This window comes from Microtus oregoni, unplaced genomic scaffold (assembly GCF_018167655.1).
Source record: "Microtus oregoni isolate MIOR12 unplaced genomic scaffold, Mior012 000007F_ref0000211, whole genome shotgun sequence".
NCBI classification, from domain to species: Eukaryota; Metazoa; Chordata; class Mammalia; order Rodentia; family Cricetidae; genus Microtus; species Microtus oregoni.
The window spans coordinates 41381575-41405153 of NW_024543066.1; the positions used below are offsets into that span (position 1 = coordinate 41381575).

Below are 23579 nucleotides of genomic sequence, written 5' to 3' on the forward strand. Positions count from 1 at the left end.
CAAGACATACAAGTAGTACATGGGCATACATATAGACAAGCACTCATATCCATAAATAAAATGTAAAATGAAGCAGTTAGTAAGTTAGAGTAGATTTTCCTGCCGTGTTGAATTGTCCATTCTCAGTAAATAAAACTTTGCTCTCAGTACTGAATTTGCTAAAAGGTTATTTTTAGCTCGTTTTGTTATTTAATGATCTTTTCATTCCTTACATATTTAAACAACCGACAGCTGGGGAGCCTGCATGGGACGGAATTAGCCCCTCTGAATGTGGGTGACAGTTTTGTAGCTTAGTCTTTTTGAGGGGCCCTTGGCAGTGGAATCGGGATTTATCCCTGGTGCATGAACTGGCTTTTTGGAGCCCATTCACTCTGGGGGGATGCCATGCTCAACTCTGATGCAGTGAGAAGGGGCTTGGTCCTGCATCAGCTTGACCAGCCAGACTTTGTTGACTCCCCATGGGAGGCCTTACCCTCTCTAAGGAGTAGATGGAGGTTGGGGAGCTGTGGTTGGTATGTAAAATGAATTAAAAAATTTAAACAATTATGTCCTATAAATGAGCCATGTATGTTATCAAATTTGAAGAAATGTGTCTTAACTTCTTTATATTTAAGAATTTTTTTTTTTTTACCATCTGGTTATATTTTTCCTGTCATTGGAAGTTCAATATTCAACATTAAGAATGTTGGAAAGACTCAGATAGTTAGTCCGTCGAATTGCCAATCTGTATGTGCTTGTAAAAAAGGGCTTCTGGAACAAGTTAATGGAGGCAGAGTGCTCTCAGCTCAAAGATCACTAACATCACTTTAACTGACAGTTCTTGAAAGCCACATTGGGCTCCTTTGCCACCTTGGCAGCATTCATCACATTTCTCCCTGCCCTCACTGGACAGAGGTGGGAGCTCCATAGGCCTGTACTACTACACGTCCAAGTTACTACATCGTGCTTTACCACAAGAGCAGCTGACTTTGGTGGGGCTGACATTAGTGTTGCTTGCAGTTTTGTCAAGCTGTGTATTTGAAGGAATCACAGTGGGTTTCTTGCTGTCCTATTCAGCAGCAGTCGTTACATTGCAACTAAATCTTTAGTGACTTAAAATGATAAAAATGTAAAATATAATCAGCTCAGGATTGCTTAACCACCAACTTTCTTCTCTGAATATTTAATATTTTGAAGATTTCTACTGTTGAAGATAAAGATCCGGTTGGCTCAGACTCCAAATCACACTGAAAATGCATGCATTCATTTGTTCCTCAAGTTTAGAATTTTGACAAATTGTTTCAATTTGAATTTGTCATAAGTAGACTAAAAGGTTAAATAGAACTGGCAAAGTAAGCAGATGAAAGCAATAATGGTTAAGTGTGTGTGTGTGTGTGTGTGTGTGTGTGTGCGCGCGCGTGTGCGCGCGCATGCATGCATGCATGTACATGGCATGTGTGTGTCAAGGTTTGTATGAGTGATTGTGTGTGTATGCATAGGTGCATGTGTGTGTTCACAATTGCAAGATTATTGTTCTTTGCTCCATCATTACCCAAGTTGTATCTGGACAGGAGTTGATACTTGCTCTGGAGGAACTCAGGGGTGGACTCAGACTTCAAATACTTATCTCCTGGGTTCTTGGATAAGTCATGTGACCCTTGGATACTATCCCGCTTTTTGTAAAGGAGGCAATGCTAATACTGTTTTCTGTTTTTCATTGTGAATGAAATTGTTTCTATTCTTATAGCAATTTCTAGACTAACCCTTCTGTAGACAGTCGTCTCCTACTGTTGAGTCATTTTTGAAGTAGATATAATATCTAAGAAAAGCACTTCCTCAGAGTGCTTTCATAAACTTTCACACTCACTCCCACCATGCTAGCAAAGCATCCCCTGACGCATTTGGGGCGCCATGAACAGTAACCAGTAAAAGTAATGAAACAGTAATTTGGTGAGGTTCTTCTTATCAGAATTATTTCTTTAAACTTGACAGTCTCTGAGGTAATTTAACAAGGAAAATGCAGTGGTCTTAGGGAAGTTTAGCAATTTTTTGTTCAGTGTTATATTTGTATTTGAAGTCATCTTTTGCACAACTTTGTTTTGGAAAATAAAACTGAAAGACCTTACTGCTACATGTAGACTATTCCATGTGTCAGGGTTGATGAGAGCCTTGTAGACAGTGTAAAGGAGGAGGACTTCCTGAGCAACAGTTGGGATGACTTGCAGAGAATGCAGGAGTCAGTTTTAGGGGACATTTGAAGTAGCCAGCACCTGGGACAAGAAGATCAACCTGGCACCCTCCCAAGCAGTCTGCAGTGCCTGCTTGCTGTAATCTCAGCAAAGTAGAATTTACTGAAGCTGTGATATACCTGCCGTTCTAGGGCATGGTACTTCTTGGAAATATTGGTTTCTTATGCTTCCCGCGTCACAGGTAGTTAAAAACAATGCCTTCATAATACTATATTTTGTTTACTTTCCACATTTTACATTGTCAAATTAGTCTCCTATCTATCGGTAGGTCTTCAAAATATGATGTGTGGTAGAATCACTTCCCAAAATTGATAATTCCACTAATTGCATGATCCATCCATTCCTAATTTGATTTCTGAATCTAAGGTTGGGTTTTTGGAGGAATGATTATGTTGCTGTGTCTTGATTTATTTTTGAAATATTAAATATGTCTGGTTTACCTAATGTGAACCAAGCAATATGATGCAAAGTGGAAATACCTAATGGGTAGAACAGCCATTAAATGAACATCTTACACATCACTTGTAGTTACTTGTGCTGATGTACCTCCCTGAGAGTTTACTGCTATGGCCCCATCCCAAGTACCTGTCTGTTGGATTGCTGAATCTAGAGGAGTTCACTCTTGATTCACAGTAGAAGGCTATAGCCTCCTACATCCTAGTTCTCTCTGATTCACACTGTAGAAGGTTATAGACTCCTACATCTTAGTTCTCTCTGATTCACACTGTAGAAGGTTTTAGACTCCTACATCTTAGTTCTCTCTGATTCACACTGTAGAAGGTTATAGACTCCTACATCTTAGTTCTCTCTGATTCACACTATAGAAGGTTATAGACTCCTACATCTTAGTTCTCTCTGATTCACACTGTAGAAGGTTATAGACTCCTACATCTTAGTTCTCTCTGATTCACACTATAGAAGGTTATAGACTCCTACATCTTAGTTCTCTCTGATTCACACTGTAGAAGGTTATAGACTCCTACATCTTAGTTCTCTCTGATTCACACTGTAGAAGGTTTTAGACTCCTACATCTTAGTTCTCTCTGATTCACACTGTAGAAGGTTATAGACTCCTGCATCTTAGTTCTCTCTGATTCACACTATAGAAGGTTATAGACTCCTACATCTTAGTTCTCTCTGATTCACACTGTAGAAGGTTATAGACTCCTACATCTTAGTTCTCTCTGATTCACACTGTAGAAGGTTATAGACTCCTACATCTTAGTTCTCTCTGATTCACACTGCAGAAGGCTATAGACTCTTACATCTTTGCCAGTTTTCATGCATTGTCTCTTCCAGATTAATTTCTAATTTATATTTATTTATGTTGAGTATTTTGAATTCATGAACAGGAAAACAGGGCTGATGCATTTGTTACAACCAAAGATTTCCCACATCTTTGTACATGGAAGTGTAGTCTGGTTCCATTTCTGGTATTTTTAAAAATATTCATGTATATATATATTAGAAATTTTTTCTACACAGGTGTGCATTTCTTAGTTTCTGTTAAAATGTTTTATATTTTTATATAATTGGTTGGTTGTCAGTGTTGATAAATATGAAAGCTATAATTTTTGAATATTATATGTGGCCTCCTTCCTACTTTCTTAAATTGCACTCATGATACTTGTTGATGCAATCGTTGTTTCTTCCTTAAGGGTGAATAGTTTATCCTATGCACATGTTGACAGGATTTTTCTGACATATTTTTCATCTTTAACACCTCTTACACTGAGAATCTCTGTTTACTCTGGTGGTAAGAGTCTTAACAGCAGGTAGCTATGTCTCATTCCTGACCGCAGTTAAAATGGTCCAGTGTTCCCTACTGAGTAATATTTTACCTAGTGCTTCTCACTATTTATTGAAACAAAGAAGTTTTCAAGAAAGAATCTAGAGGCAGGGAAATGGCTCAGTTTCTTAGTCACTGTTCTGTTGCTGTGTAGAGATACTGTAACAAAGGCAGCTTGTGTAAAAGAAAACAATTAACTGGGGTCTTGCTTATAGTTTCAGAGATTAGTCCACTATCATCATGAATAGCACGGTAGGAGACATGGTGTTGAAGTAGCTGAGAGTTCTTCATTGTGATCCACAGACAGGAAGTGGCGGGGGTCGTTCTGGGTCTGACATTGAGTTTTGAAACCTCAAAGCTCACCCCTGGTGATAGATTCTCCAAGTTCACACCTCTTCCAACAAGGTCTTAACTCCTTAGTCTAATTCTTCTGATTTAGTGCCATTTCCTGATGACAAGCATTGACAAGCATTCAAATATTTGAACCTATCAGGGCCCTTCTTATTCAAACCACCGCAGTCAGTAAACTACTTCCTACCAAAGCTTGAGTATATATGTCAGAATCCATGTAAATGTCCAGCTGGGCCTCACACCTATAATCCCAATGCTGGTAAATGGGGAACAGGATTCCCTGGGCTACCTGGCCAGCCGGTCTAGTAGAATTTGCAAGCTATGCTTTTAGTGAGAAACCCTTATACTAAATATAAAGTTGACAGGTCCCAAAGAAGACACACTTTGTCCACCTCTGACCACATCCCCTACTCTGTGGAGTGAGTACCAAATACTTTTTATCTATATTTTTCATGTTCAAATGATGTAATCAAATCGTGTACACACTAAACCATTTTTATTTTCTTTCTTAGCAACAAGGCCAATATCCTAGATTCCACTAATTTTTGATTAGTGCATATAATTGAGTTCCACCAATGTCAGAAATGGTTTCTGATCTCACAACATCATTTGCCATTCACCATCCATTTTCTTATCTCCTCATTTGTGTGTTGGATGCTAGCCTTCAAGGCGATACCACGTGCTGGCTGTGATGTCTGGTTCCTCAATTACTGTCCACCAGAATGCTGTTCCTGCCCTCCGTCCTTCCAACTGTCACTAGAAGGCTGTCTTAAAATCTGAGACTGACTCAGTTTGCTGCTTGCGTGAAGATCTGGATCAGTGTTTTGGTCTTTTCTGAAGTCAAGAGCCTGCGTTATTAGCACTGTTTCCTCTACTTTTGTGTCACAGAGAAAGCTCATTCTGTTATTTAGAAGTCATGGAATTCTGTAATGTTATTTTGTATATTTACAGCCAGCTGGTGCTTAACAATTTTGTCATCCTTGTTGTGCAGGCCAGACAGTGACACAAAATGTTTCTTCATTTTAGAATTTTTAAAACAGTGTTTTAGAAAATAGCATATGTGCTACCTATTTCAAATATTTTAGGTGAGAAGTATATTTCATTAAATCTTCTAAAGTAAAATTTGGAGAGATTTAAAAATTGTAAACAATAAGTTTTTATTCAGTATTGTTTGTTAGCCCTTCAATAGTGTAAATTTGTCATAATTATGGAAGCTTAAAATGTATCTGCAGGTTACAAAGAATTTTGAAATTTATATGATTCTTACAAAATCTTAAATCTGAGTAAGAAAGATGTTTCCAGTGTTCTTTTATTGCACATTGTATATCTGTGCACGTATGTGTAATGAGCGATGTGCTGAGATCAGAGGACAGCCTGTGGCAATCCGTTTTTCCTTCTGCCATTTATGTTTTCAAGTTAGATTCAGGGCATCAGGCATATTTACTCACTGAGAATCTTTTCATCCAAAACATGGATTTTCTAGCTTAGAAAATCAAGGCTTGCTCATTTAATAAGTACTGTTATTTATTCTCTAATTAAAAGGACCTGGGAACAGTATAGGAAGACTTATGTTCTTGCGTTGATTCTTACTGGGCAAATTATCTTGACACAGCTACTTAACCTTCCCTGATAGTTTACTTTCACATCTGAGAAATGAATTCATAGGGAAAGCCAGTGGAGTGAGTGAACATGCATTTTGTTTTCAACAACTGAAATGCTATCACTAGCTGGTAAAATGTAGAATCAAGTCAGCAAATTCATAAAATATTAATAAAAAAGACTGGCCTTTGTTGGGTTTGCTTAAGAAATACCATTCAGTGTTTCTGCACAGTTGAAATTTGCTAGAATCATTGGAAACCACTTTTTTTTTGAGTTTTTTATATTGCTCCCTCTGATTATGTTGACCAGTGTATACTGATTATGTGACTAGTCATTTGTTTGAATTTAATTTTATGATTAAAATGTAGATTATATTTTACTCTCAAGGATATCTGTTGGCGGAAACCCTCTACACTTTAAAGAGCTATTTGTGGTTTTGTCTTTAATAGTTTCTTCATCAAAACTGACATGTAAGATATTAATATACATGTTTTTAGTTTAAGTGTTAGTAGAAAGCCATGGCTACAGAGAGTATTGTGGTTACTCATAGGCGTGAAACACATTGTTAAGCTCAGTTCTGTTTAAGAGATATTATTCGAGAAAATAACTTCTTGATTTACTATAAAGATTGTAAATCACCCTAAAATCATAAAGAACATTAAAGAATAAACACTTCTTATTTTAATACATACTGAAGAGAAATTTACATACAGTGAGAAATTTAGTTTTTTAATCTTTTTAAAAAAATTTTTATTGATTTTTATTAAGCTCTACATTTTTCTCTGCTCCCCTCCCTGCCTCTCTCTGCTCCTTCAACCCTCTCCCAAGGTCCCCATGCTCCCAATTTACTCAGGAGATCTTGTCTTTTTCTACTTCCCATGTAGATTTGATCTATGTATGTCCCTCTTAGGGTCGTCATTGTTGTCTAGGCCCTCTGGGATTGTGGTTTATGGGCTGGTTTTCTTTGCTTTATGTTTAAAAACCACTTAGAAGTGAGTACATGTGATAATTGTCTTTCTGGGTTTGGGTTACCTCACTCAAAATAATGTTTTCTAGCTTCATTCATTTGCCTGCAAAATTAAAGATATCATTATTTTTTTCTGCTGTTTAGTACTCCATTGTATAAATGTACCACATTTTCCTTTATCCATTCTTCAGTTGAGGGGCATTTAGGTTGTTTCCAGGTTCTGGCGATGACAAACAATGTTGATATGAACTTAGTTGAGCACATGTCCTTATGGCATGATTGAGCATCCTTTGGATATATACCCAAAAATGGTATTACTGGGTCTTGAGGAAGGTTGTTTCCTAATTTTCTGAGAAATCGCCACACTGACATCCAAAGGGGCTGTACCAGCTTGCATTCCCACCAGCAATGCAGGAGTGTTCCCTTTCCCCTACAACCTCTCCAGCATAAGTTGTCATCAGTGTTTTTGATCTTGGCCATTCTTACAGGTGTTAGATGGAATCTCAGAGTTGTTTTGATTTGCATTTCTCTGATGCCTAAGGGTGTTGTTCATTTCCTTTCCTGCCATTTTAGATTCCTCTGTTGAGAGTTCTCTGTTTAGGTCTATACTCCATTTTTTTTATTGGATTATGTGTTCTTTTGATGACCAATTTTTTGAGTTATTTGTATATTTTGGAGATCAGAGTTTTGTACATGTTGATCGATATGGATCTAATTTCATTCTTCTACATGTTGATATTCAGTTATGCCAGCATCATTTGTTAAATATGCTTTTTTGTTCCATTTGATATTCTTTGCTTCTTTGTCAAAAATCAGGTGTTTGAAGGTGTGTTTATTAATATCCGGGTCTTCTGATTCAGTTCCATTGGTGCTCCTGTCTGTTTTTATGCCAATGTCAGGCTGTTTTCAGTACTGTAGATCTGTAGTAGAGTTTGAAGACAGGGATTGTGATGCCTCCAGAAGTTCTTTTATTGTACAGTATTGTTTTGGCTATCCTGGGTTTGTTGCTTTTCCATATGAAGTTGAGTACTGTTCTTTCGAGGTCTGTGAAGAATTTTTCTGGGATTTTGATGGGCATTGCAGTGCATCTGTAAATTGGTTTTGGTAAGATTGCCATTTTTACTATGCTAATTCTGCCTACCCAAGAGCACGGGAGATCTTTCCACTTTCTGGTGTCTTCTTTAATTTCTTTCTTCAAAGATTTAAAGTTGTTGTCCTACAAGTCTTTCACTTGTTTGGTTAGAGTTACTCTGAGATATTTTATGCTATTTGTGGCTATTGTTAGGGGTGATGTTTCTCTGATTTCTTTCTCATCCCACCCATTTATCATCTGTGTACAGGAGGGCTACTGATTTTTTTTTTATTGAGTTAATCTTGTATCCTGATACATTACTGAAAGTGTTTATGATACATTACTGAAAGTTCCTTGGTAGAATTTTTGGAGTCGCTTGTGTAAACTATCATATCTTCAGAAGAGTTTGACTTCTTTTCTGATTTGTATCCCCTTGATCTCCTTTTGGTGTCTTATTGCTTTAGCTAGGACCTCAAGATGTATATTGAATAGATATAGAGAAAGTGAACAACCTTGTCTTGTTCCTGATTTCAGTGAGATCACTGGGAGTTTCTCTCCATTTAGTGTGATGTTCACTGTTGGCTTGCTGTATATTGCCTTTATTATGCTTAGGTATGTTCCTTGTATCCCCGCTCTCTCCAAGGCCTTTATCATAGAGGGATGCTGTATTGTTTTTCAGCATCAAATGAGGTGATTGTGTAATTTTTATTTTTCAGCTTGTTTATATGGTGGGTTACATTGAGCCATTTTCAAATGTTGAACCATCCCTGCATCTCTGGAATGAAGCTGACTTGATCATGGTGGATGATGGTTTTGATGTGTCCTTGGATTCGATTCACCAGTATTTTATTTAGTAGTTTTGCATCAATGTTCATGAGTGAGATTGTTCTGTAATTATCTTTCTTAGCAATGTCTTTATGTGGTTTGGGTATCAGAATAATTATAGCCTCATAAAAAGTGTTTGGCAATGTTTTTTCTGTTTCTATTGTGTGAAATAATTTGAGGAGTATTGGTATTAGTTCTTCTTTGAAAATCTTGTAGAGTTCTGAGCTAAACCATCTGGTCCTGGGCTTTTTGTTGTTGTTGTTGTTGTTTTTGTTGTTGGGAGACTTTTGATGACTGTTTCTATTTCTTCAGCAGTTATAGGTCTGACTAATTTGCTTATCTGGCCTTGATTTAATTTTGATAAGTGATATTTATCCAGAAAGTTATTCATTTCCTTTAAGTTTTCCAATTTTGTGTGGTACAAGTTTTCAAAATATGACCTGATGATTCTCTGTATTTCCTCCATGTGTGTTGTTATGTCTCCCTTTTCTTTTCTGATTTTGTTAATTTGGATATTCTCTCTCCGCCTTTTGTTTAGGTTGGATAAAGGTTTATCTATTTTGTTGATTTTTTTTTTTGATCCAGTCTGATTGGTGTTCTATATGCTTCTTGTATCTTCATAGGCATATCTTTCTTTAGGTTTGGAAAGTTTTCTTCTATGATTTTGTTAAATATATTTTCTGTGTTTTTGAGTTGAACTTCTCCTTCTTATATATCTATTATTCTTATGTTTGGTCTTTTTATGGTGTCCCATATTTCCTGAATATTTTGTGTTAAGCTTTTGTTAGATATGATGTTTTCTTTGACTGATGAGTCTATTTCTTCTGTTGTATCTTCAGCGCTTGAGATTCTCTTCCATCTCTTGTGTTCTGCTGTTTATGTTTGCATTTGTGATTCCTGGTCATTTTCTCTTGATTTATATTTTTATAATTCCCTCAGCTTGTGTTTTCTTTATTGTCTCTATTTCAGTTTTCAAATCTTGAATAATTTCTTTCACATGTTTGATTGCTACTTATTGTTTTTTTTTTAAGAAATTTGCTAATGTCTTCCAATCTTTTGTTTGTCTTTTCCTCCATTTCTTTGAGGCAATTTCTCATTTCCTCTTTAAGAGTTTCAAACATTCTCCTGAAGTTATTTTTTAGTTCATTTTCTTCTGCTCTGTCTATATTTGGTTGTTCAAGTCTTGCTATTGTAAGGTCTTTTGGTTTTACTGGCGTTGTGTTGCTCTTCATGTTGTTGCGTGTCTTCCTACCTTGTCTACTCAACTTTTTCTCTAATAGGTGTGGTTGGGGCTGTCTTTGATTCTGTTGATTAATTTTCTAGGTACCAGTGAATCCAGGGCTCAGATGGTTGTTCCCCGTGGTACAGTCAGTGCCGTGGTTCTAGTTACCTTGTTGGTCATTCTGTGTTCCTGGAGGTTGCTCAGCATGCCCAGGCTTTGCTCAGATCCCTTGTAGTTTTCTGTCTCAGGCCTGTTCTAGCCTAGTCTGTCGGCTCAGACCTTTTTCTGCAAATGTCCCTGGACTAGATCCGTTCCTACAGAGGTCCCTGACTTGAGGTTGATATTGTAAAGGACTCTGGCTCTGATTCATTGCCTCAGAGTTTTCAGGCTCTGGTGTGTCCAGACCAGCAGAGGTCCTGGCTCGGGCATATTCCCTCAGAGGTCACAGACTCACACCTCTGAGTCTGGACCCTCTGAGATCTCCTGTCAGAGTATTCTTAAGATAGCCTTTTCCTTTCTCTTTGTACCATCCCCTTCTAAATTTGGAGTTCAATTTTGGATGTGTCCATTGTGGAGCACTGTGATTATCTTTTAAAGCCCTTGACAAGAACAGGGAAAAGGTCTCTAGCAAAGTTTCCCCCTAGGCCCGTTGTTGCCAGAGTTTCTTTCAATAGTAATTGCCATGCATCTATTCTAAGTCACTGGTCCTTCCCTCAAAGGGCCAGCCTGCCACCCTCACATCTCTGATGCTGTCATTCATATCTTTTGGGGGGGACCTTCAATTATCAATCTCAGAAAATCCTATAAATCTTCATTAGGAAATTCCTTATGAAGTTTTGCTGAAAAGTAGTTACTGTGAGCTGTGTGTGCAGCAGCTGTTTGCCTAAGTTAAAAAAAATTGACCGTTTTAATTTGTTTTAAAAATATCCACTGGCACCGGTTCTCATTACAGATGTGTGGTTGTAACATTTCATTTTTAAAATGTGTATCCATCTTTTTTCAGTTCCAAAGGAGTCCAAAGAAACCATCTCAAACCTTAAAAATAACCACTAAATCTACAGTATTTTTGGTTTTTAAAAATTCTCAAGGGAGGACATTTTTTATCTTGGACCGAAGCTTCATGCAGGGTGGCCCATTTAAAAGAGGCCCTGTGCACAGCCACGTTATTAAACGGGAACGTCTTAAATGGGCCACCCTGTAAATCAGGCTTTCTCCAGTGAGTATTTACTCCCTGCACACTGGAGAGTTTGGTGCAAGTTTTCAGTCGTTGTGCTTGGTAAATAACCCTGCAGCATAAATGCGCATATCCAGGTGATATGTAGTAGTGCAGATCTGAATTCAGACATTGGGCAGAAGCTCCAAGTTCACCTGTGCAATGTCATATTTCCAAGATCTTCTGGAAATTCTGGCCAGCATTATGCAGATCTCCTTTTTGAAAAGCTTTCTAATGGATGAAACACAAGTATACTGGGAATAACTTTTGATTTAAACAGTAATACAACTTTGGATTTTCTTTTACTGGAAATCTTTTAAATCAGGACAGACATCTTTCCTTAAAAATACTATAGGATATGCCGTACTTGATATTTTTAATCTAAAGATTCCCAACATATTATTCTTTTGAATTATATATGTGTACACACACATGCATATACACAATCTTTTCCAGAATAATATTTTATTTGAGCAGTAATCTATGTAATTCAAATTTGGTGAAAGCCCATCCAAATTTTTAAGGAAAGAATATAAATTGAAGTCTGTATATTATATGTTATTCCAAGTTCCTCAAATCACAAAACAAAAAGAGAAGCAAAAGAATGGGTAATTGGCACTGTATGAAAAAGGCACTTTGCCAAGCCTTAGTCTTTTATGTCCATGCTGGGCGAAGTGGTTTGAGACCCTCAGCATTCCTGCCATTTAACCTTCCATTGCCCAGAGCAGTGCCCTGTTTTCACCTGCAGTAAAACAGCTACATGCTTTGTGATGTCCTGTCTTTTGTTTTGAGCCACCGGGGAGTTTTCCTTAGGATCTGTATGGTGTCATGTGAAATATTGGGCCACACTGCCATCAATGAGTGTGGAGGTTTCTGTGTTTATGACTTTAGACTCAGGATAGGCTTCTCTTTATCATGTACAGATGATGGTGTTAATTAACCCTGCACACTTGATTGCATAGTCGATTGACTGTAGAATACCTTTCTATCAAAGGTATCTGAATCTCCAGATTGTTTCTGGTGTTTCTCTAGCTTACCTACAAGGGATTTTTTTTTTAATTTCTATGGGTCATACTTGTTTGTTTTATTCTTAGAACATTTTAGGCCATTACAATTTGAGGATACTGGTTAACAGCTTCCTGTAAAAAACAGCCATCATATTTTAATTCTATATATCATGGAAACTAGAGCCTGGAGGGCAGATGAGAAACAATTCCTAATAAAGAAAAGGTTTTGAAATTGGAATCCCAATAAGATTTAGTAGAACAAAGTGTGGTCTAGTCTGATCCTTTTCCTCTGGAGGAATGTAAGGAATTGAAAGTGAGAAATAAAGTAGGCTTTTTGTTTGTTTGTTCATCTTTGTAGACATGCTGCGCTCACATCTTTAGAGGTGTCTTCTTTTAAAACAGAGGAGAAATAATTTGAGTCTGTTTCAAAAGTCAGTGTTTTTCATTTTATAAAATTTAAATCAGCATTCTGAACACGATATCAAAAAAGACCATGTCGCAGCTCTTGTAGGTTATTGTCTCACCTCACTTTCTACAAAATGTATCAACTAAGCGGTGTCTCATTTATTCTTCCCTCACCCCATAATGAATGAAATTTTGCTACCAAACTTACTAACTGACCACTTAATGAATGTGTAAAAGTGTAACTAACAAAAATATAGTTGTTTCCTTAAAATTTTTGTGTGCTGTATGTGTGGTTATGTGTGCACAAGTTTGCACACATATGGAGGCCAGACAAGAACATTGCATGTCTTTCTTTATCACTTTCCACCTTATTTTCCAGGCAGTGTCTGTCACTGAACCTGAAGCTCACTTTACTAGCCTGGGTCCAGTGAACTCCCAGGATACTACTGTCCAACCCCCAACACTTGTGGTTGCAGATACTCATGGCTATGACTAGCTTCGGAGTGGAAGCTGGCACTTGGAATTCACATTCTCATGCTTTCAGAACATGTTCTCTTACCCACTGAGCCATCTTTCCAGATCCCTCTTCTATTTCTTAATGTCAAATTTAATTATTAAAAAGAACACAAAAGTGGCATGGATCTAAATGAAGTTTTCGCCTGCCTGTGCCCCCTCTGTTTGAATAGAGGGTGATCTTAGAGGTCATTACCTGACTTACTGAGGACCAGTTAGAATTAATGCCCATGATACCTTTTGGATATCGAGGATTCAGGATTTAGTTACGGAGGGGACTCATCTCTTTCAGTCAGGATGTTTTCATTTTACACCAAGACAAGGTAGGTAAATAGGCCTTGTCTTTCCTTCTGCCTATTAGCCATTGACAAATGAGAGCACACTTTTTTTTTTTGAAGGCAGAAAAAGAGAGTTTGTGGCTGTATCATGCATAGAAAGTTGATTTAATTTTAGTGGTGACACATGTTTGTAATTCCGGCACTTGTGAGGTGGAGGATTAAGGACCAGTAATTCAAGGTTATGCTTGGCTGTGTAGCAATTTCTAGGTCAGCCTGGGCTACATGAATTCCTGTCTCAAAAAAGTAAAGTAAATGAATCTAGATACAGCGTTTCAGGGAGAACCTGCATTGTTCTTCCTGCTCTGGTTTGACCGTGGTCCTTGGCTTTTGGCTGCTTGACTCTTGTCACATTGCTTTCTTCTTATAAGTGTTCATGTTGTTTTTAATCTGTGTCTCTTGTGCATTTTTTCTTTTTTTAATCAGGCTACTTACTGTATTGGATCAGAACCTACTTGATTGTCAGTGTTTTACATTTTCTTTTATAAAGATCCTGTTTCCAGGGCAATCATACTCCGAGGTACTGGATGTCTTTGTTTTCTATTTCCATGATAAACACCATGGCCTAATACAACTTGGGTAGGAACGGGTTTATTTCACCTCACAGCTTTACTGTCCTTCATGAAGGGAGGGCAGGGCGGGAACTTGAGGCAGGAACTGAAGCAGGGGCTGCATCGTGGCTTGCTCTCCATGGCTTACTCAGCTTGGTTTCTTATAGCACTCAGGAACACTTTCCACAGTCAGCTGTGCCTCCCACATCAGTCATCAACCAAGAAAATGCACCACAGGCTTGCCAACCAGTGTAGGCATTTTCTCAGTTGAGGTTCCCTCTTCCAAATGACTTTAGCTTGTGTCAAGTTTGACACAAAAATATCCAGTAAAGCCGCCTATATTTGTCCAGCATGTTTAACTAAGAATGCATTTTTTCATGTTTTTTTGAATTCTTGTGAAATATCCAAAAAAGAGTAGTATTTTATGACCTATACTATTCAGATTTTAGAGTCCATTCACACAGTTGAACTAGACCTTGACTGCTCCTATTCATGCATTTCTGTATTGCTGCTTCTGCTCAATATGAGCGGTGGATTTACAACAAAAGCTTTTATGATCTTGTTACAGAAAAGCAAGATAATAAATGACTCCGGAATTGAAACAGTGGCTTTCCCCCTCGTTTATTAAAATGGGTTTTAAGTAAATGTAGTAATATATATATATGAAAACTTTTGTGGTTTTATTTTATCACGAGGCATTGAAACATCTGAACAAATCAATATCTGGGTGGTGAGGCAGCTGCTTTCTCCTTCACTTCTTTTAGTTACTAGAGCAACTTGTCAGTAGATTAAAAAATGAAATAAAACAAAAACTGACAATCTTTTGCATTACTTAAGTCTTTCTAAAGCATGCGCTGGTACAACACAAACGTCTCCTGTCAGATGCAACTAGTCTAGCATCCAAACATCATGCACAACACCGTGGTGACAGAAGCGCACTGCACCCACTCCCACCTCGGCTCTGCTCATTTGTGTATGATATTTGGAGCATCTGGAGGAGTGAGATAGTGTTGGGAAGAGGAGGGAGGAGGAAACAGCGTGAGTGTCTGGCCAAGAGGTCAGCCAAAGTTGTGCAGGGCAAGCCTGAACATGTCATTGGTGCAAACCCAAGCGTCGTTGATGTTCTTTAATAGAAACATCTGGTGGAAACCCATGATGGGATCTTCATCGGCCTTGAGCTGGCCTACAACCATGCTGATGATACAGCTATCTGGTGTAGGCTGATGGTCCTGCGCCGTGATATTATGCTGGATTTTCTGGAACGGAAGGCTAGACAACTTCTCCACAATGGCAGCTTTCCCCTGGAACTGCTGTCCTTCCCACATAAGGCATGATGCATCAATGTAAATTGCACCTAGCTGGGTTCTGTCGTTATCAAATAATTGGTAGTAATGCTGAATAAAGCTGGATCCAATGTGCTCCCAAATTGGCTTGTCTCCCATCCTGGAGAGTCACCCACCTCACCAAGACCCGTGGGGCTGGCATGTTGGTGGCAGCGGCAGCGGCAACCCAGCGCGGTCTGTAGTAATATATTTTAAAATTCATTTTAAACATGTATAATTTAAAGTACATTTTCTAGAATTTCATATATTCTGTTGTCTCAGTACAGTTTTATGTTAGACCAACTGAAAATAAAACTTGTGCAAGTACTTAGGAGTGCCCAAACTGTATATAGACCAAGGGTTCGGCTTTTTTTTCAGTGTTGTATGAGAGAATACTGCTGAAATTAATTAAACTGCTATATAGATTGTGGTCAACGTATATAAATGTGCACACACATGTATGTAGTCAGCATTGTAGTTGGGAACCCAACCAGGAAATAGGGTTTCAGTGTTGGCAGGTACACTTTTGGAGTTCACCTCTATAGATAGAAAATTTAGCTTAACCCCAGTTCTCAAACATGTAAACATCTAAAAACTATATATCCATTCACTACTCTAGCATTAGCATATTTGAGAAGTTGAAGGTCGTAGACAGTTAGTGCTCACTGAGTCTGAAAGAATAGTCTAAATGGAATTTAAATCTAGAAAATGTTCTTGAATTTTAAAAAAATCTTCTTTGGATCTTCAACAGTACTCCCAGTTTTCCCTCTCTATCGCTTAGAATAATACCATTTTGTGGAGCAGAAGGGATATTCTGATGCTGTTGTTCTAGTGCCTGTGTGCTGATTTATTCTTATTTAGTTAAGTGAGTTTCTACTTTTGCATTTACATTATATTATAATTACATACATTTTACTTTTCCCAAATCCACTTCTTTTTTATTTTTATTTTTAAAAGTTTTTGCCTTTGTTTTTGGATTTTTTGTTTGTTCATTTTTTTTGTTGTTGTTGTTGTTGTTTTGAGACGGTTTTTCTATATAGCTTTGGAGCCTGTCATGAAACTTACTCTGTAAACCAGGCTGGTCTTGAACTCACAAAGATCCATCTGCCTCTGCCTCCTGAGTGCTGGGATTAAAGGTGAGTGCCACCACACCTTTTTGACCACTTGGTATTGGACAATCCCTTAGGTAGCTCATCCCTAGGGAAGAATAATTCTCCTTTTCCCATCAGTGGTTAATTTCCTGTATGCCTCCTTCTAGGGGTAGGCACTAGAAAATCTCCAGTGATCTTCTTCCTACTTTATTAGGAAAAATATAACCTTGGAAATGAATGGAAATGTCACACACTAAAATTAAGCAGATCCAAAGATTATACACCATAATGAGCTTCTGTGCCATGAGAATGGCATTCAGAAAGATTTGTTCATAAGGCTTGCTTTTGTTCTCAAGTCCTGTTGATAAAGTTGGGTGCCAGGCAAATCTGTGAGTTGGTTTCAACTCCTTTAATGTTTACTCTTTACATGGAAAGCAGATCAAGGAAAACATTTAAGTCAATATTGCATAAAATTTTTGTCTTTATTATAAAATTATGGTGCTGCAAAATCACTATTAAATTGCACTTTTAAAGAACCTTTAAGGAAGCTTTTAAAATATTGTTTGATTTTAAGAAATAGTTACACTGAATTAAACGAGCATTTTTTTATCGTAGTAAAATTGTTACAGAGAGCATTGTTGGTTTTCTTCTCCCTTGCCCATTCTACCCCACCCTGACCCCAGATTACTGTAGGCTATTTTGTTTTAACAGCATAGTAAAAATGACAGTGACAATTATGTGAAAATATAATAACAGTAAATATATCAGATTTTCTCTTTTGAGATCGAAACTTATATATGTAAAAAAACATAATCTCTGGGGCTGGAGAGATGGCTCAGTGGTTAAGAGCATTGCCTGCTCTTCCAAAGGTCCTGAGTTCAATTCCCGGAAACCACATGGTGGCTCACAACCATCTATAATGAGTTCTGGTGCCCTCCTCTGGCCTGCAGACATACACACAGAATATTGTATACATAATAAATAAATAAATATTTTAAAAAAATTTATAAAAAAACATAATCTCACTTTAGTTCTTTTGTTATTTTGGTTTTGAAAAGAAAAACTCGTGTTTGCTTGATTGATTTTTTTTTTTTTTGTAACTTGGGAAAATCAGCAGGTAGAGATGACCTGTGTGAATTTGGTATAGAATGGAATAATAGGTTATGAAGATTTCAATGTGAAAACTCTTGTTTTGGATCTTGTGGTTAAGACTGATAGGCGGTGACAACACCTAAACTAAATACATGGACTTTGGAAGTCTGGGGAGTGGGCAGAAGGTGAGGTGTCCCGCCAGAGAGAACATAAGTTATGTGATACTCTGGTTCTATATAGATACAGTGAGAGACAAGTTGTTCACACGCAGGTCCTGGACTTCTCTTGGACCCAGGATGTACAGCCACACACTGTTTCCTCAGAGCTGAGCAAGTGTTTTCTCTGTAAAGAAGAAGGAGCGTTCTCTGACCGAAGGGGATGTGTTGGCGACAGCAACACTCCAGCCATTACTCCCCTAGACTCTTATGGAAATCAGAGATACAAACAAGATCTTTGCCATGTCTGAGATCTCAGAGACCCTTCTCTGCCTGTCCTCTATACATGGACTAGGAAAGGCATTCATGTATTAAGCTGCAAAAAAATTATACCCTCAATATTAATAATAGTCACATACCTAATTAATCCATTTCCTAGTCAAAATTTTAATCTCTGTAGTACCTGTATTATGTTACATTTATTGGTAATGCGATTAGTTTTACACTTACTATTGTAGGATTTCTACAGTAAAGTGTTTTTTTAAGGTAATTAAAAAGTTTGTGTTGGGCAAACCTTGTATGCAGGTGTCCTAGGAGGTCAGGAGAGAGTGTTAGATCCCCTGGAGCTCAAGTTAACCGCAGTTTTGAGTAACCCAAAGTGGGTGCTGAGAACTGAATTTGGGTCTCTGAGATCTCAGACATGGCAAAGATCACTGGCAGAGAATCAAGCATTTTTAACTGCTGAGCCATCTCTCAAGCCCCATTACTGAAGTATATTTTTAACAAGGTTTTAACCTAGGGAAAGTTTTGCTATTACAGAGTGGTGTCTAAACTTGGTCATGTCCTTCCCTTACAAGCCTCTACTACTGACCTACACTCACTCAGTGGCTCAAGTCTCAAACCCCACATAGAGGAGACATGTGGCCTCATTCCAGCCTGCCCTCCCATTTCACCTTTCCCCCTTTATCCACACTCATCAACTTTGAGTTTCTCTTGTTTCTATGTGATTTATAGGTAATAGCACCATGATTGCTTGTAATTTACATAATTCCAATTTTTGTTTTTATTCTTCTCTCACACAATACACACCAGCCACAGCTTCTCCTACTTCCACTTTTCCCAGTTCCATCCCACCTTACCTCTCCCCTAGATCCAACTCTCACCTATCTCCCCCGCCACTCAGGGACATGAGCTAAACATGGCACAAGTTACAATAATACCAGTCATAAAGTTTCATATCAAGGCCGGGCAAGGCAAACCAGTAAGAGGAAAAGGGTCCCAAGAGCAGGCAAAAGAGTCAGACACCCTACTCCCACTGTTAGGAATTCCCCCAAAACACCAGGACAACAACCATAATATACAGAGAGGACCTAGCAAAGACCCACACATTTGCTGTCTCAGTCTCTCTGAGCTCCCATGAACCTTGCTTACTTGATTCACTGGCCTTGCTCAGGTGTTTTTAAACCCTCTAGCTCTTTCATGGGGTTTCCAGAGCTCCCAAGGGGAGGGATGTGATGGAGACCTCAAACCTGAGCGTTCTCTCTCTCTCTCTCTCTCTCTCTCTCACACGCACACGCACACACTCACACTCACACACACACAGAATGTTTGGCTCTGGGTCTCTGTATCTGGTCCCATCAGTGCCAGCACTGTTAAAATATGTTCTTGAGACTTTTAAAAAGCAAGGTGACTTTCGTGTGTGTGTGTGTGTGTGTGTGTGTTGCATGTACAAGCCTGAGGTTAACACAGACAGCCTTTATTGTTCTCCACCTTGTTCTCCGAGGCAGAATCTTTCTCTTAATCTGGAACTCTTATTTATTCTAGTCTAACTATTTAGCTTGCCCCCAGGACCCCCATCTCCTCCTCTGAGGGCTGGCAGTACAGGCTGATGCCATGCCCACCAAGCTTTTATGTGTGTGCTGCAGATCCTGAAGCCTATCTGTCATCAAGCATGTTGCTCACATTAACCATTGAGTGAGCTCTTTTGACGCTAAACTCAACTGAGTAGAACCAAGTCATTTGTTTACATTTGACTTTAGAGATAATTCTTAATAATGTGCTTAATAATGTGAAAAGCTTTGATTTTTCTAGTGCTTTTCCTCTCCCCATCATTAATTTAGCTGCTGTGTTCTTTACACAAGATTTGCATTTCTTCATATCCCACATTGAGCTGTCAGTATATCTTCCAGAAGCCTACTATAAGCTACTCCCTTTGTCATCTTTAACCTCATTTCTTTGTTTTCATGGTAGAATCTGAACTAGCCTATATAACTAAGTATTGATGAAACATCATATTATAAAGTAGTTAGGAGTTCATTTTTAGAGCTTGTAGAAAGAATGCTGGGAGTGGAAATCCATCTGATGCCATCCATTGACTGTTCACTTTTGGGCCATCTAGCCCTGGAATGGAAATAGTAATATTATGTAAAGGTTCGTACCCAGAGTCTCACTTACTGTGCTGATATAAGTCATTATTAATACATTTCCTTGAAGTTGGTATCTGTGACGATGACGATATGTATACATGTATACTCTGGTAGTTGCTAAGTACACAGAACAGTTGACCCTCTACATCCATGGGTTTCTTATCTGCAGATTCATCTTCAGACTCTGGTCATGCTTCTAAGCAATGCTGTATAAAAATTCCTTATGTAGCATTCATAAGAGGAGCCAATCTCACAAAGGGCATATCCAGGCTCTGTGCAAATGCTGTACTTGTTTTGCATAGGAACTGTAATTGTCCTCACATCTTTGTGTCTATGTGAAGACTGCAACTAGTACTCTGCAGATACCCAGGGGCAACAGTATGTTTTTACTGATATTTTTAGTATACTTAGATACCCTCATATGTGTCATGGAAAGCTTGTTAAAGTACTGACAAAACTTTCAATGGTACAGCTTAATATATGATTTTAATGATAATGTGTATAGACTTGTATAAAAAGTTATTTATACATACCAAAATTTGAAATTCTGGTCTATAATCTAAAATGAAACCAAAAGATCATTTAATATATGCTGTATGTTTATTCTCAATAGAATCATAACATATAATTATATCTTAACATCTTTCTCATGTCATCACTTTTTTATACATGTTCAGAGAATAAATTGAAACTGCATTTTTCTGGGTATACTAAATTCCATTTTGATTTGAAGAATATTGTTGAGACTAGAGATAAATGTTTTCTTTATTTTCTCTGAACAAAAGTGACTGATCATTGTCTATTTACATATTCTATAAAGACAGTTGTCTTGTATGCTTTATGATTTAAATTGAATCCTTTTCTGAATAAGCAAATGGAATATATTATATAGTACAACTGGAATATATTATGTATTTTCCTTATGGCAGTCACAGATATTTGTGCAATTAATTTTTAAATTTCTTTAGTAATTCTACAATGACTTTGCAGTGCTTTTCTCAGCTGTATCTTTATTTGCACACCCTTGTATTGTGCCGGACTAATGCTTTGGCTTTTGTGAATAAAATTACCAGGAGAAAATCTATGCATGGCAGTTTTATTAATTAACTGATATTAGAAATTATTAACTTTTTTTCTAGAATGCTGCTTATTAGAAATATAATTATATTAGGATTTTGGCATAATTTTGCCTCACTTTTAATATTGTTGTGGGAAGGATGGTTTTAGTCAGGTGACACTTTTAAAAAGATGATCAGTTTTTTTACACTAATTTAAAATTTTTTGTTTGTTTTGAATCAGGGTCTCACTCTTTAGACCAACTCGGAGATCTGCCTGTCTATGCCTCCCGTGTGCTAGGATTAAAGGTGTGCACCACCACACCCAGTAAATACTCTAAAGTTATTAATCTTAAGGAAATTCTGAATGTCTAATTATTAGGGACTTGAATGAGTTCACAGTTCATAGATAATTTGTCTTCATCTGAGATGATGCCATGGCATGGGGTAGAAATTTCAGCAGGATGTTGCATGTCATATTACATGCCGCCTTTATGGACAAGATGGAGAAATGACTCACATGTCAGTCATAAATCTAGCTCACTCTTCATAGTCCACAACAGTATTGACTGTGGGACCCATTGTCTATATTTGGCTTGTTCTCCATGTAAGTTAGAGGGCTGTTTTCTTTCTTTCTTTCTTTCTTTCTTTCTTTCTTTCTTTATTAAAATCTGAGGAACTTTTCTATTCAAATCAAAACTTAAACCTCAGTACATAACCAAACAAATTACTAACCTACTTTGACTAAATAGAGAGTTGACAGTGGTGGTCTTTGGGAAAGTCTCCCCAAGGCTGTAGCAGTTATTCTGAGACCTTGTCTTGTTACTCTTCCTGGGGAGACACAAACAAATTCTGTTCACTCTAGAAAGGGCACTGACTACAGGCCAGGAAATAACGCAGCAAATCTAGGTTGCTGAACCTGAGAGCTTATTGAGGTTACGTAGGAACATGAGGTTACTTAGGCAGCTATGTTAGTGGCTGGTTGCTCCAGAAAGCCACACTCTGGGGTTGTCTGCACAATACACAGGCCGATCAGCAGCAGAGCATCAGGGATTGCCTTGATTAATGTAGCTGTGACACTCCTGACTCCCTGAAGTCCGTGCCTGGTAATGTACATTACCCTCACTTGTCTTTCTAGGAAGGCCTGTTTCAGTTCTGAGGAAATGGCTATACAACAGCCCTGCATGCTAAGAAGTGAAAAATGTTGTATCTTGATGGGAAACATGAGGTCTGGTGTCAGTTAGGTCTTTGCATAGATTGCCCTGGGCAAGGGATGGGAATAGGGGGTTATTGTCAAAGGACATAAAGTTTTTGGTACAGGAGAAAAGTCCTAAAACTGTATTGTATAGATGAGCATACTACTCTGTAAGTTTACTTAAAAATCATAGAATTGTGTACTTTAAGCAATCAAGTTTGCAGGCTATGTAAATAATATCTCAAGCTGGTTTTTAAAGATACTCTTTAGCAGACAAAACTTTTGGAAACAATGCTTATTCAAAGTTTTGAAAGTAGGATTTTATATTTTCATGTAAGCTGATGTCTGGAAGTTGGTAAAGAAACAGAATTCTACTTACGTAGAGAGCATCTCCCCAAAAGACAGAGGACAGGCACAGTAATGGCAGCTTACAGAGCAGTAGGTTTACATGGCACAGTGCACATAATAATGCTGGGCACATGCAAACCTCAATGCATGTTTGTGACCAAAGGAAAGTAGACATCGATAAAGACTCGTGTATAAATGTTGAGTTGGAGAGAGAAAGAGGCATGGGCACTAAGATATATGCAAATGACTGTTGTACAAGTCTTTGATTTTATCTGTTGGTTAAAAGTTCCTCAGGATAAAAATGAAACAAAAGGGATAAGGTTGATTGGGTTTATGAGAGCAGGATCCTCAAACACTGTATCAGAAATATTGAGGTCATCCAGCACAGGAAATCAAATCCATTGCTTCTTCCAAGGAACATACTTGTAGGAAGTTTCTTGGAGGTGAAGATGCTTAATTTCCTGTTGTGAGAAAGCATGGCAGTCCTGTATTGGCACTCATCCCGATAGAAGAATCTCCTTGAGAAGACACACTGGTCATTATTCAGAGATGTGTTTATTGTAAGGCTCCCTTCCTGGTTGACTTTCGAGTGGTCACTGCTTAATGCCACGGCAATGGAAAAATCAGTTGTTAGATTATGAGGCAGAAGAGTCTGCTTCCTGGTTTGTAGGATTCTCAGCTAGTGTATGAAAATGAGTACCTGATACGATATACATACACAAGAAATATTTGTTGGATACTCAGTGGAATTCTTTAAAAGCCCATTGTTTGCTCTTGTTACCATCATTGTTTAAAACTGGAGAACTTGGCTTGAAACT

The 23579-nt window shown here is 37.9% G+C and overlaps 2 protein-coding genes across 3 annotated transcripts in view; one reads left to right on the forward strand and one right to left on the reverse strand.

Annotated features, from left to right (window-relative positions):
- Supt3h (SPT3 homolog, SAGA and STAGA complex component) overlaps positions 1-23579 on the forward strand; it is a 348399-nt gene that overhangs the window by 127968 nt on the left and 196852 nt on the right. The window lies entirely within an intron of this gene.
- LOC121450840 (nuclear transport factor 2-like) lies at positions 15136-15519 on the reverse strand. The gene has a single exon (XM_041656174.1). It carries the CDS (start codon positions 15517-15519, stop codon positions 15136-15138), a length of 384 nt encoding a protein of 127 aa, XP_041512108.1.

Bases quoted from the DNA above. Each gene is read 5' to 3' on its own strand.
- LOC121450840 (XM_041656174.1), bottom strand. From the start codon at position 15,519: ATGGGAGACAAGCCAATTTGGGAGCACATTGGATCCAGCTTTATTCAG.